Raw genomic sequence first — 18,964 nt, forward strand, 5'->3', positions numbered from 1 at the left:
GGATGGTCCTTGCAGGAGGCTTCATCCCCCTTCAAGGACACATTGTGGGATATGAGGGTTATCGTCTGAGAGTTTCTGCTGCCTGGTGCTGACCACTCAGGCGTCCACAGTGGCAGAACCTTCTCGCAGGACCTGTGCTGACCCTCATCCTATTTATCCGCATCTTGTCCTCCCCTTCGCTGCCCTGCTGTGGCACTGTCTGGTCGAGGCCTTTCTCCAGGCATGCCTTCTTATTCCTGGTCATGATTTTAGCCTCCTTCTGGAGCAGGAATCAGAAGCAGGCCACAGGCACTGCCGCCACTATCAGTGCAGCGCTGTGTTGTTGTAAGAGTTTAATCAATCAGTGTAACAGAACGAGGCGTCTGCATCCAGACCGAGATGAAGTGGGAAATCGGCATACGGGCTGATGAATCGTGAGTCAGCAGCCAAGGGTGGACTGTTTACATCCGAGGTTGCTGAGTCATAGCCCCATTTTATAACAAATGTCAAAATAAAGAACTTGACATAAAAACATGATAAAAGTGCTAGAAAATTAAAAAAAAAAATACTATTTTCTCCCGATAATTGAGATTGGTGAGTCACAAGACCCAGAATCTACATGAAAACAAAATGATTTTTATTTTTGGAAACAGAATCTCATGTTGCCCAGGCTGGCTGCAAACTCCCTATTTAGCTGAAGATGGCCTTGATCTTCTGTTTGTCCCACCTATGCCACCCAGGTGCTGAGATTATAGGTGTGTGCCACCATGCCCAGTTTTTGTTTGTTTTTTGTTTTGTTTTGGTTTGGTTTTTCGAGACAGGGTTTCTCTGTGTAACAGCCCTAGCCTCTGCCTTCTGAGTGCTGGGATTAAAGGTGTACACCACCATCGCCTGGCCCCACCATGCCCAGTTTTATCTGGTGCTGATGACCAATCACAGGGCTCTGTGTGTGCTAGACAAGTACTGGGTTCACCAAGTGAACTCTATCCCATCCTCTGCTTAAAAATGTCACTCACAGGACATGATAGTCGCTAAATCATCTTACCAAAAAAAAAAAAGGGTAAGACTGGTGAGGTGATTTAGTCTATAAATTCTTGCTGTACAGGTCAAAGACCTGAATTCAGGTCCCCAGAACTCACACAGAGAGCAGGGTGTGCTGGGGTGTGCATATAACCCCAGTCGTGTGTGGCGGCTAGAGACAGGTGGATCCCTGTCGTTCATTGGCCTTACAACCTAGAGGAATTCATGACCTAAAGGTTCAATGAGAGATACTCTTTCAAACGATAAAGCAAGAGGGTAATCAAGGAGAGGCACTAGACAATGACCACCAGCTGTAACATGCCTGTAGGTACAAATGCCACACATGCTACACACATATACAACACACATATACAAACACACACGTACATATACACACCACATACATACAAACACATTTGTACATATACACACACCACACACATATATAACACACACACCATACACATACCACACAAACACATACACACACCACACACATATATAACACACACACACACCATACACACATACCACACAAACACATACACACACCACACACATATATAACACACACCATACACACATACCACACAAACACATACACACACCACACACATGTACAACACACACATACATACCATGCGCACATACCACACATATATACAACAATACACACACATGTAAGTAAAAGCTTTTAAAAGAAAAAGTAAACTAACCACATAAAAATTAATTTACCAAATATATGGGAAGAACCTATTTTAAATCAAAAGGATTTTTTGAGACTTATTTTTATTTTGCATGTAAGAATGTTTTAGATGCATACATGTATGTGTACCACATGTGTGCTTGTTGGAGTCCCTGAAATTGGGGTCACAGATGATGATAAGCCACCACGTGGGTGCTGGGGATCAAACCCACGTCCTCTAAATGAGCACCAAGTGCAGAAGCACAAGAATGGAGGCTTTAAGGCAGCCCCAGTTACACAATGCGTGTGCTGCCAGCCTGGGACACGAGACCGGTCCTGTCTCAAACAAACAAACAAAGCAGGAAAATATTGACAAAAGTAAATGTGCAAACTACAAGAAAAGAAATGCAAATGATGAGTACGCATGTGAAAAAAAGGCTTATTGTCACTTCTAATATGGAACATGCAAACCAACATTACCGAGCATGCAAACTTCACCCGTTGTTTGAGGAACCTCGCAGGCCCTGACAATGTCCAGTACTGAGGCAGAGGGGACTTGGTAGGTGCTAAGATTTATTGGGGAGAGGCTCACTTGACAAGGTTTTGGGCAAGGTGACTTGGCCAAATCTACAATAAAACTGAGCATTCCTTTAACGTAGGTCTCTTTCTTACTAAAGAAAGCTTGTGTGTGGTGTGCACGGTGTCCGTGTGCATGTATGTGTATGTACAGGCCTGTGCAGACAGACCTCACTAACTACAGTGTCTGTCCTCTGCAACAAGGGCACCAGCAGCAAGGAAGGGGCTATATGCCCGCCTACCTGCCACCGCTCATCAAAGCACAGGGTGCGCGATGAGACCGCGACAGACCCCAAGGAAGGGGTGATGAGAGGAGAAAGAAAAGTGAAGGGTAAGAGGTATGGGTTCACTTCATTGCTGACATGAGGCCTGAAGGAGTCTAGCAGCCATCCTTGTTCAAAGTGGGGAGGGGGATGGAGAGGGCAGGCTATTGTGGAGCTCCCGGCTTGGAACCCAGGGCCTTCTCTATGCCGGTGCCCTACCATTCAGCTACAAGTCCAGTGCGCTGTGCTAACTCCTCTTTAAAATGATTGTAAAAAGGTTTTGTTTTTTGGTTTTGTTTTCATTTTTCTTTCTTTTTTCTTTTCTTTCTTTCTTTCTTTTTTTTTTTTTTTGAGACAGGTTTTCTCTATGTAACCTTGGCTGTCCTGGAACTCTCTTGTAGACCAGCCTGGCCTCAAATTCACAGAGATTCGCCTGCCTCTGCCTCCCGAGTGCTGGGATTAAAGGCGTGTGTCACCAAAGCCTGGCCCAGATTGTAAAAGGTTTGCTATTGTTATTGTTGTGTGTATGTGGGGTGGGGGCCATAGTATGTACACCGACACACACACACACGGGTGTGGCGTGGTTCTCTCCTTTGACCTTTATGTGAGTTCTGGAGATGAAAACTCGGGTGGTCAGGTTTGTGTGAATGGTGCCTTTATCCCTGAGTCATCCAGCCAGACCTTGCCAGAATGATTTTTAAAAGCTTTTTGTGTTTCTCTTAGGCGGAAGAAAGAACAAAAGCCAAGACAAGAAAACACAAAAGAAAGGATGTCCGTATGTGAGGCATGCTGGCTCTCTCTCCCACAGTGCCCAATAGCTGCCAGCCTGGACTCGACCCAGGGGAGTTCCAGCCTAAGGACGAGTTTCTCGCCCAGGAGGCCAGCAGGTAGTGTAGCTTTAATCAACTAATTCATAAAATTCTAAGAATCAAAAGATTACCCTGCCAGCCAGTTTCTGCCTTGGAGGTTTTAAGTATAAGACATGCACACTTTTCTGAGGACTCAAGGGATGGATGCCACTGTCGCATTAATTATTACAGAGGAACTGTAATAATGATTACATTAATAAATAATTAATTAGTAATAATGAATAATAATTAATCACTACATTGAATAAGAATGGTCCTCATGGGCTTATACATTTGAATGCTTAATCATTAGGGAGTGACAATATTTGAAAAGAATTAGAAGGGTTAGGAGGTGTGGCCTTGTTGGTGGAAGTGTGTCACTGGGGGTGGATTTTGAGGTTTCAAAAGTCCACGCCAGGCCCAGTCTCTCTCTCTCTCTCCCTGCTGGCATACCAAGACGTAGACCTCTCAGCTCCTTTTCCAGCACCATGTCTGCCTGTGTGCCACCATGCTCCCCACCATGACACCAGACTGACCTCTGAAACCGTAAGCAAGGCCCTAGTTAAATGCTTTCTTTTGTAAGAGTTGCCTTGGTCATGGTGTCTCTTCACAGCAATGGAACAGTGACTACGGCAAGGAGTACCTCTAATCCAGAAACCCCAAATCCAAAATGCTTCAAAACTCAAAACCTTTTGAGTAAACTGACAGATGTCACAAGTGGGGAACTCCACACCTGACATCACATGACAGGTCTCAGTCAAAACATAGGAATGCTAATGTACTACAGAAAGCCACCTTCAGGCTAGCTGTGTAAGGTCTACGCGAAACAGAAGGATTTTGTGTTTTCACTTGGGTCTTGGTCCTGCCTTGGCCTCTGGCTTCAGGTTGTATGTAGAAAATATTCCAACATCCAGGAGGAAAGAAGCCATAAATTCAAACCACCTCTCCTCCCAGGCTGATTCCTGGTTGACAAGGATCACTCAACCTGTAGTGCCTGTTCCTACGCAACAACCCCCGAAACCGCCAAAATCGCAGTGCACTTCTAACCAGGCACAACTGCTTTGCTGAGCAGACATCTCATAATTATTCCCAAATTAAAAACAATGTTAAATTATGCATTCCTTTGTTTGTATGTGGTGTTATAGGGAAGCCAGGAGATGCTGTTGGGAGGGCAACAATTTCTTCATCTTGTTTATGTGTATTTATATACGTGTGTGTGTGTGTGTGTGCACATATGTGTGTGTTTTTTGTACATGTGTACGTGCACATCCCTGTGGAAACTAGAGGTTCCCTCAGGTGTCCTCCTCAGGGTCCTTTGAAGTAGGATCCCTCATTGGCCCAGAACTCATCAATTACGCTAGGCTGGACAAGACGGGGATCTTCCTGTCTCTCACACAGTGCTGAGAGTGTGATCATTCTCACTCCACCCAGAGCTGTTCTGTGACTTCTGGGGATCCCCTCAGATCCTTGACCTTGCAATGCAGGTGCGTTCCAGACTAAGCCAGCGCCCCACCTCCTGTCAAGTTTTTGCAGCTCGTCCTGCCACACACCTTTAAAGAATGTCTCTGTGAGCCTTCGTCATGCTTCAACGCCATTTCTACGGTGCCAAATGCGTTACAAATTCTACAGCTGCATCTGAAAGACACGCACTCACACTGATACCTTTCCAGGAAGGGAAACTGGTCTGGGGTAGGGGCTTTCACTTGTGTTTCATATTTTCGATCTGAACGCCCTCATTCCTGCTTTCTGCCTTCCTTAAAGAAGAAGCAGAAACAGCACATATTTGATCGCAGCAACCCTCAGATGTAACCACCAGGATGGTAGCGCACAGTGCTTCCGGTGTTGTGAACGTGCGTGTGGCTCCCTCGGGTTGGAAGGGTGCCCATAGCCTCCTCCATTTCTCTCAGGCCATGACAGTTCCCCCTTGTTCTTCCTGTGTGCTCATTTTCCTCTTGAGGTCAAGATTATTCCACCCACTCATCCTTTATCGTAAGGGAATCTACTGAGCCCTGGGTGGATGATATGGCGGAGGTGTCCCTGAGGACTGGAGATAGCGAAGGCTGAACTCATTGGCCAGGCTGTGTTTCTAGGCAGAAGACTAGGTCAAAAGTTGGGGACAGGAGACGTTCCTGTCAGTCTCCTCCTCCCATGCTTGACATCAGACTTTAAGAAGCCTTCTCCTACTTCACACAGCCAGGGAAGGGCATCTCTTCACTATTTCCAAGTCCTTTTCCCACCTCACACAAGCAAAATCTGTCTTTAGTGGCATGTTGCAGGGTTAGGGGTGTAGCTCAGTGGTAGACCACGTGCCTAGGATCTGCAAGGCCTTGGGTTGAATTTTTTCTTTTTTAGTTTTCAAGACAGGATTTTTTTCTGTGTAGCCCTGGCTGTCCTGGAACTCATTCTGTAGACCAGGATGACCTTGAACTCACAAAGATCCGCCTGCCTCTGCCTCCCAAGTGCGCACACCACCACTACCTGGCTTGAGTTGAATTCTTAGCATCACGAGAAAAAGAAAAGAGATAGACACTTACATAACTTTTAAATTGTCCCCTGTTAAGAATTTAGTCATAGCATTTGGGACCACTTGGATACAGACACCACAGTTCTGGGAACACGAGCAATTTCCTGGTTGCCAGAGCCCAAGACGTGGCATATTTTTATCCTTAATGATATCCCTGAGTGGCTCTTCCTCCCAGCTTCTTTCTTTACTTTCTGTAAAACTCTCAAGGTACTCTGGGAGACAGGAGTGACAGCTGGTGGACAGGTGGGCATGCTTGGCCCGGGAGCCAGCCCAGAGAAGAGCTGTCTCAAGGAGCAGCTCGGGAGAGCTGTCTGAGCAGTTGTGTGATTGGCCCCAGATGCGCCATGCCCTGGTGTCACCCCAGGTGCACTGGGCTGGCTGCAGGGAGGCCCTGAAGGTACCAACTAGGGAACCTTGGTGACGCCATGAGGGACAGGGTTAGAGGACACAATGGCTCATCTCCTCTCCTTAGAGGTTTTCTGTGTGCAGAATCATTTAGCCAATCTTTATTTATGTGTGTGCACTTTTGTGGGGGAGTGTGTTTGCATGTGTGTATGTTTTATGGGGGAGTATGTGTGTGTGTGCATGTGTGTGTGTTTGTATATAGCATGTGTGAGCACACGTGTGGAGGCCAGAGGACAACCTTGGGTGTCACACATCCCAGGAAGTGTTCACCCTGCTTCGGAGTCAATGTTTCTCATTGGCTTGGCCTCGCTCCTAGCTTGGCTGACTGGCCAGTGAGTCCCAGGGATTCTCCTGTCTTCACTTCCTCAGCACAAGCTGGTGAGCCGCCACCACTGAGCCTGCATTGAGCCAATATTTATGGAGTCCCTAATAACGCCTGCATTTAGCCAAAGTTTATTGGGTACCTAACGGGTGGATTTCTAGCACTTCAGCACAAGGCAGACAAGGTCTCAGCTCGGTTGGATACATCTTCTGTTCTCAGAATGGAGACAGATAAGATAGTTGAGTGGATAGATACATACAGCTGATGTGTAAGGCAAAATGATGGCTTCCCCACCTGGTTCCATAGAAGTCCGTGTCTCCACCTCAGAACCTGTGAATAAGCTGCCATATAGCAAGCGTGAACTAAAGTTGCCCTCATCTGATCTGAGATAGGAAAGGACACCAGTTCATCAGAATAATCACAGGGCTAGGCCACTGGCATCACGAAACAGTGATGACTGCCATTACTGGCTTGAAGGACAGAGGAGGGGACTGCCAGCCAGGGATTCCAGAAGACCCCTAGATACAGAAAAAGACAAGAAAGAGGATTTTCTTTTCTCCTGAAGCCTTCAGAAGTGGCACGGTTCTGCTCATACCTTGATCTCGGCACAGCCAGTGAAGGCCATTTTCGGACCTATGGTCTCCAAAAATACGGGATGATGAGTGTGTGTAATTGCACACTACTGAGTTGTATCACTATTGGCAAACAAATACAGCTGAGATAGAGGTAAGCGGTGTGGAAAAGGAGAGCAGTGGGGAGGGACTAGATGGGGAGGTCTGAGGAGAAAGGCTCTGAGACGAGATGTTGCACTGATCAGCCACAGGCGAACCTGAAGAGCCATCTCGCTGCCTTGTTTCCCTAAATTTAAAGTTAGAATAATATTCCTTTTTCCAGGATTAAGTGAAATAGCGTGTCCTGCGTGCCTGGCTCCTAATGAGGCTCACTAAATGGACCCCATGGCAACAAGGGATGATATGATGGACACTGGGTGAAGTAATGGACTCACTCTGACCCTCCCACAGTGGGACTACTCCAGAGACCAACCAGCCTTGACCCCATCCCTGCCTCTGTCTTCCTGGTTCATCCAAGCAGAGGGACTCTGCCCCAATGAGCAGGTGTCGGCAGTCTTTCCTAGACACAGGATCTAGGGTCCCCTACTCTGTCCATGGCCACTCAGCCTTGGTTCCAGTTCCCCCGTGGACATTCCGACCGCCTTGCCCAGACTCTGGAGATTTCAAGTCTTGCATGTCTCACAGCTATCTCTCCTTTCTGTGTCTGGTGTTCCCAGATCTGAGCAAGCCTTGGTGGTTCCCAGGGTCACCCTGTGTTGGTGTGGCAGCTAACCAGCCTCTGGACTTTGGGTTTATCTGCTCCATCATGTAAAACCAATCACTGTGGTATACCGGGTTCTGTACTTTATGTGACCGTCTCTTTCGGTTCTTAAATCTTCATGGAAGAGCATTGCCACAGTGGCCCATTGCTTCTGGGAACGAGACAGGTTCAGGAGCATGGGCAGCATCACCAAGGGAACCAGTACAGTGTCACCTAAAACCTGGCCAAGAGCCTTCTCTGAAAACGGGGCTGCAGGAGTGACTACCTGGGCAGCACACAGCAGCCTCAAGCCATGAGGCCACGGAGACCCAGGAGTGGGAACCCACAGGAAGGAAAGGAGAAAGAGAGGCTGGCATCAGGGTCAGTAAAGAAAGTGACTAGACAGTGAGGCGAGCTTGTCACAGCCAGTATCTCAATACTGAAGTGCAGGTCTCCTGGGAGGTAGTTACGGCAAGAGTGAGTCACTTGGGAGAGAAGCCTTCCCAGGGTTCAAAAGAACTTGACCACAGGAAGAAAGGTATGTGTCACTGGGTGATGACTTCAGAGAGGGTCGTGGAGGCTTAAGAACAATTGCAGCAGGGCAAAACAAGTCTTGCTGTCCAGTGGGGCCTGCAGCTGCTTCTGTCTTCTCAAGGGGCCAGCAGACGTGATCCATCAGCGGCTACTAGCTGCTCACTGTGGACTGGGAGGAGCTTTAGGAGCCCCAAATAAGCAGAACAATGACATCAAACTGAATAGTCACCTGGAAGGTAGAGGGTGAGAAGTCCGTCTTTTTACGTGTGTTTGCGTGCATGTGCGCATGCGTGTTCACGTGCATGCACGTGTGGGGGAATATGTGTGTGTGTGTGTGCAGGTATGCACATACATGTGTGTGTGCGTGTGTGGAGGCCAGAGGCAAATGTTAGGTGCCTTCCTCAGTTATTCTCTATCTTTTAAAAAATATTTAAATGTAAATTTTGTGTGTATGGGTGTTTTGCTTCATGTATGCCTGAGCTTACAAGTTTATGAGCTTGGAGCTTACAAAGGCCAGAAGAGTTACAAGTGGTTGTGAGCCATCATGTGAGTGCTGGGAATCAAACTCTGCTCTTCTAGAAGAAGTGCTCTTAGAGATTCAGTGCTGCTGAATCATCTCTCCAGCCCCTCTATCTTATTTTTTGAGACAGGGTCTCACTGACCTAAGAGCTGACCAATTAGACTAGACTATCTGGCCAATGAGCTCCCAGGATCCACCTTATTCTGCCCCTTCCATTCCTCTGCTGGGATTTCAGGCACACATAGCTGTGCCCTTCTTTGCCACGGACACATGTCCTCATGTTTGCGTGGCCAGCACTTTACTGAGTGAGCCCCTCCCCGGCCCAAGGTGACTGTGTTCACGAGTGATCTAGTATTGTTCTTCTGGAGGAGAAGGTATTTCTTGGGAGAAAAGATTCACATCTGTTCAATACAGCTCTGAGTGGCCCCTGATCTCAAAGGGCAAGCTGAGATGGAAAACTAAATCATCCCACAGAGAGCTAGAGAAATTGAGATGTCTTCCCCGGGCACAGAGGTTGCTAAATGGTGATTGATTTTTGTACCTTTTCTGATTTAAGTTTACTGAGTGCATAGACAGATCATTAGGAATGTCTGGTGGGGGACAGAACCAATCATGTCAACAAAGCGCTGACCAGGACAAAGAAGGGAGGTGTATCAGAGGCTGCCAACCGTGGTTTAGAGGCTTGTGGCACAGTGAAAGTTTGGTGCTCAATTCAAAATGTACACTTTCTGTTTTGAGATTCCCCTAGAGTGAACCTAACCTTGTTTATTAGGTTCCTTTCACCTGCAGGTAACAGACCCCTTTAAGAACTTAAACCCAAGGGAACCATCTCACTCACAGGAAACCCAGGGGCCGGCCAGTTCCTAGGTTTGTTAGATTTTTTTCAGCAAATCCAAAGGCACTATTCAGGCTGGGGTTCATTTTGTGCTTCTGCTTTGCCATCTGCACGTTGACCTCACTCTCTGGTTGCCTTCTCTTATGGTCACCAAACAGCGGCAGTGACTCCAGCTATCATCTCCTAGCTGGTGGGTCCGGAGCCAGTTTTCCTTGTGTCTCTTTCTAAGAAGGACTTTGATTAGACGCCCCACAGAGAGCCTTCATGTCACATCTCAGTGACTGCAATTGCATATTGTTCCCTGATCTGAGCCCATCGACTGCAAGGCATGGCTAGTGTCAGCTCTGTGCTATGTGGAACAAGAAAGGATGCTGTTTCCAGCAAAAACAAAGCAGACCCTAAGGTTCTGGGCCATGAAGCAACAAGATAGCCTGGGGGTGTAAAGAGAAAGGGGAGAAAAGGCTAGTCTTTCGAGGTAGAGATGGTAGATAGAATGAATATGTTTGCCCAGTCAACTGGGAATGAATTAGAGTTCCTACAGGCACACGGAGAAGGGGGTGGTGTTTTGTTTGCTCCTGAGAGTAAGGATGCTCCAGACAGCTAACAAATGAGGGAGAGACTTGACTTTCTCAGGAGAATCTGAGACAATAAAACAGATGAGCTGGAACAAAAAAAAAAAAAAAAAAAAAAAGCGAAACAAGAAAAACCTTTGAGTCAAAGAAAGACCTGAGTTTGCAAAGCGACCAGGTTCAAAATAATCTAGACGTTAGCCATGGGGGAAGGGGAGGGAATGACGTGGAGAAGACGGCAGGACCCATCTCTCCCACCACTAGAACCAGCACGAACGTGGACTTGGGTTGGTGTCTGGGGCTCAGTCACACTGCATCTCAAAAGCTACAGAAGAACACCTCTGGGGAATGTCGAAAGGAAACTAGGTCCCAAGAATTTCCCTTTCAAATATGAACCCCGCTGCAAGATGTTCTGAGACAGTCAAAGGCTTAGAAAAGTAGATCTGTCTATGTTTACAGCAGACAGAAAGAAATTAAAATGCAGGACCCCAGAATATAGCTGCCATGACACAATGGGGCCCCCCCGTGTCCTCACATGGCCATGTTAGCCCCTGAACCTGTTCTGAGTCCCTCCTTGTGCAACGTCAGGAAGTGTGTGTTTGAGCCACATCCTTTGCCCAGAGGTTCAGACGGAATCTTTATTTCACTCGGTGACCACTCAGAACAATAACAGCTGCCACGGGCTTCCTGAACTTCATAACAACGACTCAACCGTTTGCCCTCCCAGACACTTGTGACGGGTCAGCTCTTAGAGCGTGGTTTTGTTCTTTCTCCAGATGCCACACTGTCCAGAGCAATGTGACAGACACCACCAGGGACCAGGAACTTGACTCACACATCTGAACTACACAGGTTCTGGCTCTGGGGTTTCCTTCTGTCTGAAAGAGTAGCCTCGGCGTCTGTGGGAAAGATCATCTCAGAGTCTGTCTTCCTCAGAACATGGATCAAGAGCCTCGGTACCCCTGTCTCCACAGTCCTTATCCCTGACATGCTGCCAGCTCAGCAGAGACAGGAAGTTCTCGGAGATATCCGTGTGATGGAGTTATGAGTGGGGCGATTTTTCTTCTTATTCATAGGAATAGGTGTCAGGTAGCAAGTGAAGTCTAGAGGCCCCTATTCACTTCAGTGGTGGACCTGGTTAGGGGTACCCTGTCTAAAGGCTGCTCAGAGCCCGGAAGCCTCCCTCAGCTACAATGTAGTTGTTAAGCCTCTCTGTCCTGCCTCAGACCCTCCCTTGCTTCCCAGGGAGAAGAGATACTCCAAATGGCAGCACTGGGCAAACAGCTCATTCTGAAGTCAGAGGCCCAAGATGGGTGCCACTTCCCCGAGGGGAGAGTCACTTCCTTTGTAGTTTCAGGAAGGACCCAGGATTCATAAGAACCCCATCTCTGGGTGTGGGAACCTGGGACCAGATGGGCTGAGCATCCTGCCTGTCTCTGGCCTCACACAGTACCCAGAGGAAGTTAACATGAACCTTAGGTGCAGAAGATTCTCTGGGTCTGAGAACCTGTCTTAAACAGTTTCACAGATCCTTGCCATTACTGACAGCACTGACAGAGCCTGGGGTAGACAGCCGCCATAGACACCTTCCCACACCCCGAGAGAACATTTCCATAGCCACCCCTTGTCACCATCAGCTCTGCTGCCTCTTGTCCAGCACCCACCTCTTTTCCTTTGCAGAAACTGCTCCCATCTCACCCAAAGCCTTCCTCTTCTTAGACTTTTCCTTCCCTCATTATCCTTCACTTTCTTTCTTTTTTTTTTTTTTTAGTTTTTTCGAGACAGGGTTTCTCTGTGGTTTTGGAGCCTGTCCTGGAACTAGCTCTTGTAGACCAGGCTGGCCTTGAACTCACAGAGATCCTCCTGCCTCTGCCTCCCGAGTGCTGGGATTAAAGGCGTGCGCCACCACCGCCCGGCTCCTTCCCTTTCTTTTTTACTGTGCCCCCTTCTTGTGCCTTCTCTTGCTCTTTGCCCTTCTCCCTCTCCATCTCATTCCCTCTCATTTTCTTCCGTGTTTCCGTCCCTTTCTCACCTTGCAGACTAAGGAAGTAGTCGCGGCTGTCTCCCTTCTTACCAAGGTCTGGACATGGCTGCATCCCTACTAAGCAGCAAAGGAAGGGAGGCCTCCATGCAGAACACTCCCTCCCTCCATTCACAGAACTGTGACCACAGCAGGGAAAATGTGACATTCTACTTTCCTGTTTGGTTTCCTAGCAGTCGCTGAACAAAGCCAGGTGGCTGCAAAGTCCTGAATGCACAGAACCCATGGCCGAATGCTATTCATGATCAAACAGCAGCCAAGCAGGTGAGGAAGGGCCCATCTCAGAGGGCCCTCTGCCCTGCCTCTCCCATCCATGTTGCACTGTGCAGTGTCTCAGCCTAGCTCCCGCTTCTGCTGACACTGAACGGGTTCAGGTAGTAGGAATGAGTTATACAGAAACTGTGGCTAAGCTCAGAAAAGAATGTAGGTTTTCGTTTCAATGTGAAAAGAGGAACTAGAGTTAAAATAAGCTGGGACCAGTCGCAAGGCTTCCTGAAGGACAGCTCTGGCTTGGCTTCACTGGGTGTGAGCTTTGATTTGCTCCTCGGTAGTCATATGCTATTGGTTATTTTAGTGTGCGTGCATGCGTGGTGTGTGAGTGCATGTCTGTGTGTGTGTGTGTGTGTGTGTTTGAGGCAGGGTCTCATGTAGTCTGGGCTGGTCTCAAACTCACTATGTAACCGAGGATGACTTAGAACTTTTGATCGCCTTAGCTCTAGCCCCCAAAGTGCTAAGATTTTTTTTTTTTTTATAAAGGACATCCTTACAGACAGGGAATTCCCTTCCCTAGACCATCTAGGTCCATGGCTTCCTGCCTCTTGATTAGCTGGTATTGGTGATCAAGACGGTCTTAGGTCAAGTGCAAGATTGGAAACAATTATGCCCAGCGATGCCATATCTCTTCCTTGAAAACTGCCTGCCCACTGCCTTGCTGGGGTGGCCATAGCAGGCTATGCTCTGTCCCCATCTGTCAGTGGTGGGCAGGCACCTGCTTCTTATCCTCCAAGCAACACAGAAATCAGTAGCATGTGAGTGGTCCAGGCAGAGAAAGCTGTTGGTGTCTGAGCCAATCAGATTCCCGTTGGGGGCTGGGCCGTAAGAAGAGCACTGCTCTCAGCAGGGGAGGGGCAAACCCACAGAAGAGCTGACTCACTGAGGTAGAACCCGGCCAGGGCCCCAGCGCCTCTGGGCCCAAGCCCTGGGCTTTCCTAGTATCCTTCTGGCCACCAAGGACAGTAGCCCCTTGCATAAATCAGCCAGAGCAACCCCCTAAACCCACTGAAGCTCTCAGTTAAGAGCCACGAAGGTCTGTGGTCATTTGTGAGGTCACAGGAAGCCACCAAAGCAAGAGAGTGAAGACAACGTGGGCACAGACTCCAGACACATGAAGTTACGGGTTTACAAGCTGTGGGCACAAACCCTCAACAAGAAGCCACAAAGTCACGTCTTTTCCAGTCACACTCAAAGTTGTCGTCACTTTGAAGGAATAGAAGAAACCACAAAGGGGGAGAAAGATCAAAGACACCGCCTAACTTTTAACTTAAGAGAGTTGACTCCTAGCAGGAAGCCACCTGAGAAGGACCCCAGGCCACCAGGCAAAGTTCACACAGACCTAGGCTAGGATAAAAGAGCAGAGACCACAGAGGCCCACCACTTGCCTAAGCCACCTCCCCTGGGCCAGCCACGTCCTCAGAAGCTGTGGCGTCCACATCTGAGAAAATATTCGGATGACGAACATCAGCTGAAACCTTGAACAGAGCGTTTGCTTAAGTAGACCCAAGTCTGTCCTGGCGATTTCCCCTAAACACTGGGCTGACCCCTTGAGCGGCCTGAGACCTTCCAGCCGACCCTCCTTCCATCCTGACACATGAGAGTGGGGTAGAAGCATGAACTGCATGACCACCATGCTATGCCGCGGGGCAGTTACTTGAGCCCTCTCACAGGAAGCTTGGTGTGAGCAGATCTGTCCCCCAGAAGGCAGCTCTGCCACATCTGGATGGAGCCAGTCCCCTTCCAGCCTCGAACTCTTGGAAGCAAGCAGCTGGTGGAAGTGATCGAAGTGATTTTTTAAAAATTTTATCATTAGTCACCCCGGGAGGTCTTCCTTTAGTCATGGCTGCTCTCTTCCACGTTTCCAGGGGCTTTTCCAGGCACTCACCGCCTTTGGTCAAGGCAGCTGCGAGTCTACCTCTTCGGCCTAAGTAATCAATCATGCCCTTCAAGTTTTGGAAGCCACCAACGTCCCTTCCTGTTTCTACTTTCTTTTCAGCTAAACCCTGAAAACTTTGTTCCTTGCCGCTCTGGTGACATGGGACCTAAATGCTCGTCTACACTTACTGCACTGCTCGGATGTGAGACACACACAGCTGTGGCTCTTCCTGTGGTCCCCGTGAACTTAGTGACACACAGGACCCCGAGACTGTCACCTCTTTTCTGCACACTCCCATGTTCTCTTAACAAAGCTCGGCAAAAATAACTTCCCTGCCTTCCACATCACCCGGCTGCCACACACTGTGGTCAGACAAAGCCCTCATGTTTGCGCCACAGCTCCACCACGGTGGTCTTCTCGGACTGACTGGCACTCTTGATTTTTTTTTTCCCTCTTAAAGTTCACCTGTGGCTGGTGAGATGACTCAGTTGGTAAAGGCTCTTGCTGCCAAGGCTTAGGATTTGAGTTCAACCCCCAGAACCCGCATGGCAGAAAGAGAGAAGAAGCTCCTGAAAATTGTCCTCTGACCGCTACGAGCACACCACGTAGATGATAGATAGATGATAGATAGATAGATAGATAGATAGATAGATAGATAGATAGATAGATGATAGATAGATAGATAGATGATAGATAGATAGATAGATAGATAGATAGATAGATAGATAGATGATAGACAGATAGACAGAGTTTCTTTATAGCTTTGTGTATTTTGCCTTTGTATAGTGAATTCAGATGCCACAGCTATCAGCATTGGGCAGAAGGGGGCTATGGGAAGTTAAAGGCACCATCTCACCTCATCTTGTTCCCTTGCAAGTTCACCCCCCTCTGCTGCTTCCTGGGCCCCTTACATTTGCTCCTTGGTGGTAGTCAAAGAAAACAGTGGATCGAGACACAGCCACTGGCTTGGTTCCCTTCACCATCGTGTCCCTTTCTCAGCCACAGCCGCCAACAGTCCCTGACACGCGTGACTATCATCTTACGACTCGTCATCTGTGAAGAGTCACTGTTATTTACTCAGCCCAAAACGTGTGCTTTGGGGACAAAGCTAAGCTCTTCCAGGTCCTCACACTGAGGCTCCTTGGGCCACCTGCTCTTCCTTCTCTTTTTCACTTTCTCCCAGAGCAGGCACCAGCTGGTTCGGGACTTACCTGAACAGTGAATTTATCATCCTCGTTGGGCAGAATCCTGTAAGTGTAAACACAGTTCCGGAACCTGAAATAGATCAAAGACGACATTAGAAACCATGCAGAAAAACAAAGTTTGCTCAGACCAAGAAGAACGAGGCTGCTTGACACAGCTTGGGGAGTCTGCACAAAGTCTCCAAAGGTCAACATTGATGGTGTTCTGAGGCGAAGCTGAACCAATGTCTCACAGTCCTGCATACAGCACTGTTTTCCCGCTGCCTCAGCACACCAAGAGTGGTCATGGATGTACCATTCATGTCACTGCTAGATAGCCATGGGGGTCGGATCTAAATGTGCCCGTCATCCAGAGGGGCTTCCTCAATTGCTTAGCTGCCACGTTGTCTAAGAGAATGGAGCAGGAGATGTATTTGAAGAACTGAAACTCCCAGGGGCTCAGCAAGATGGTGTGGTAACCGGGTCTGGAGTACAGCTGCAGAGGGAACACATTGGCCAAGGTGTGGCTCCCAGTACCTACCTTCCACTGGGACCTCATTCTCCCTACTTGGCTCCTTCCCTGTGGACTCCTTGTTTATGGCTTCCTTCTTCCTGAAGTGAGTTCTACCCCTTCAGACACTCAAATTTGCAGAGGGTCGGAAAGCTCTGGCTATTTCTGAGGAGGAAGGGCCAAGTGCCTAAGATCTCCTTCTCTTCCTAGAAGCTCTATCTTCTTTGGCTCAAGGATACCAGGCACTTTTGACCTTTCTAGAATCTCTGAAAGCAAGGGCTTGTTTAAGCTGAGGACCCTATGGTAAGGGGCCATTGGTGAGCAGTCTCCAGCTTGCTGGTATCTGATAGCATGGTGGCCATGGGAGTCTCCTGGTGGGCAAGGCTGGAAGGATGGAAGAAGTTTTGGGGAACACCATCACTACTGGCTCCTCCTGAGGTCTGATAGAATGGCCTCTCCCCCACCTTCCTCTGTTTGGGGTTTACGTAAACAGTGAAAACTAGGTATCCTTATTGCCCCAAGGGCTAAGTTCTCTCAACAACACAATGCTTCTGAGTGTTAGGGAGGCTGGCAAGAAGTCTCAGTAGATAAGAGCACTTGCTACTCTTCCAGAGGACCTGGGCTCAATTCCCAGCACCCACATGGAGACCAGCAACTAACTGTAATTCAAATTCCAAGGGATCCAGCATCATTTTCTGGCCTCTGCTGATACTGCATGCACATGCTACACACACACACACACACACACACACACTCAGGCAAAACACATACAACTATATCTTACAAAAAGTCACTTAACCCCTTCCATGTGCCAGACTCAGTACCGCGATTTCACATGTGTTATTAGTTAACTCAGTTTAAAGTTTTTATATTGAGGATTGGGCATTTGATTCAGTTGGTAGTGCTTGCCTAGCATTTATGAAGCCCTGAGTTCAATTCCCATCATAAGCCAGGCGTGGTGACACACATCTCTAATGCCAGTGGAAACAAAAGGATCAGATGTTCAAAGACATCCTCAGCTGCACAGGGAGATAGAGGCCAGTCTGGATTACATGAGACTGTGTCTCCAAAAACAGAAATTAACAAACAAACATATCCAAAAATGATTGTATATTGAAAAAAAAATGACACACACAAAGTTGTAAAATGGAAAATATATGTTTCCTCCATCCTATGAGTTTCTTAGACTTATTATTTGTAAAATATTTTAAAAATATACACACGATTATGTATGTATATATATATCTTTATATAAAATTATACTGTTTACATTGTATTAAAGTTTGCTTTCTTCATAAAATATCATGGAGGTCTTCCACATTGTGATGGTTTGAGTGAGAATGTTCCCCATAGGCTCCTATGTTTGAATACTTGGTCCTGAGTTGGTGGAACTGTTTGGGAAGGATTAGGAGGTGTGGCCTTGTTGGAGTAGGTGTGTCATTGGGGGTGGACACTGAGTTTTCAAAAGGATCAGGATGTAAGTTCTCAGCTACCTGCCTGCTGCCATGTTCTCTGTCAGGATGATCTCGGGCTCCAAACCTGCTGGAATCCTAGTAAACTATTTCTTTCATAGGTTGCCTTGGATGTGGTGTCTCTTCATAGCAACAGGGACGTAACCAAGACACATGAGCTGAGAGAGATGATTTGCTGATGGTCTCAGCATTCTACCACATAGATACCCTATTATGCCCTTGACCAGGACCTGATGGTAGTGGTAATTTGAATATTTTGCCTTTATTAAATAATGCTGCAGTGAACAAGCAGCTCTGCTCCTACATCTGTGCACACGTGGATGAACTCTTTGTTTTCATGTCATCATAAGACAAAGAGGATAGCAACACCACATCTGCTTGCTGCCGGGAAGACTAACCGCATTCATCTACTGAAAGCCTTATGAGCGGTGCCTGGCTCACACTGGACAGTGTCTGCCTCCCAAGTGCTGGGATTAAAGGCGTGTGCCACCACCCGGCTTAGTTATCATGCATAAATAAAACTAGACAGAGTCAGCCAGACAAAAAGACATAGGTATTTTACACACATGCACACTTTTATGTAGCTTAGACCTGCTTCAAACTCATGACAATCCTCCTGTCTCAGCCTCCCAAGCGCTAGGATTGCAGGTGTGAGCCACTGTGTTTTGCTGGCAGTCTGCATTTTGGTAGAGACTACCATCTGCCATCCAGCAAGACTGTCATTTTTTTTCCTTCCTCCTAACGGATATGAGAGTGTCTATTTCCTCACACCCTGCTGACTGGTTTATCTGATTTCTTAATCTTTGCAAATCTGAGAGGGGGAAGAACAATGACAGCTTGCCTTCATTTGCCTCTCCCTGTGAGAAAGGTTCAGCATGTTCTTTGCTGTTTCTTTTTCTTTGAATTCCTTTTTACGTCTTTGTCTCGCTTTTTCTTTCTGTCATCTTGTGCTTATTTACAGAACTCTGATCTGTGTTGCTACTCTTTTTCAATGATGTTTGCTGGTTATCTTTTGTAGCTGGGTAATTTTATGTTTTTATGTCATCAGTTTTATAAGCTTTTCTTTTACGGCGTGACATTCATATATACTTTAAGAAAATTTGGGGCAATGCTTTGGGAGACTGCATGACTTTGTTGCTTCATTTCCCCATGGGAAAACTTCTCAGGAGAGCTCATGTGGCTTTAGCCCCAACTTTCTGTCCCCATTCCCCAACCCCCA

General features: G+C 47.6%; 1 protein-coding gene across 2 annotated transcripts in view; it reads right to left on the minus strand.

Moving 5' to 3' along the window:
- Inpp5d (inositol polyphosphate-5-phosphatase D) overlaps positions 1 to 18,964 on the minus strand; it is a 117,587-nt gene that overhangs the window by 85,691 nt on the left and 12,932 nt on the right. For both annotated transcript variants that reach the window (XM_057762560.1, XM_057762559.1), the window contains exon 2: positions 15,793 to 15,856. In XM_057762560.1, the coding sequence (XP_057618543.1) occupies positions 15,793 to 15,856 (64 nt within the window). The remainder of the gene's footprint in view (positions 1 to 15,792; positions 15,857 to 18,964) is intronic.

Source organism: Chionomys nivalis, chromosome 2 (assembly GCF_950005125.1).
Source record: "Chionomys nivalis chromosome 2, mChiNiv1.1, whole genome shotgun sequence".
Taxonomy (NCBI): domain Eukaryota; kingdom Metazoa; phylum Chordata; class Mammalia; order Rodentia; family Cricetidae; genus Chionomys; species Chionomys nivalis.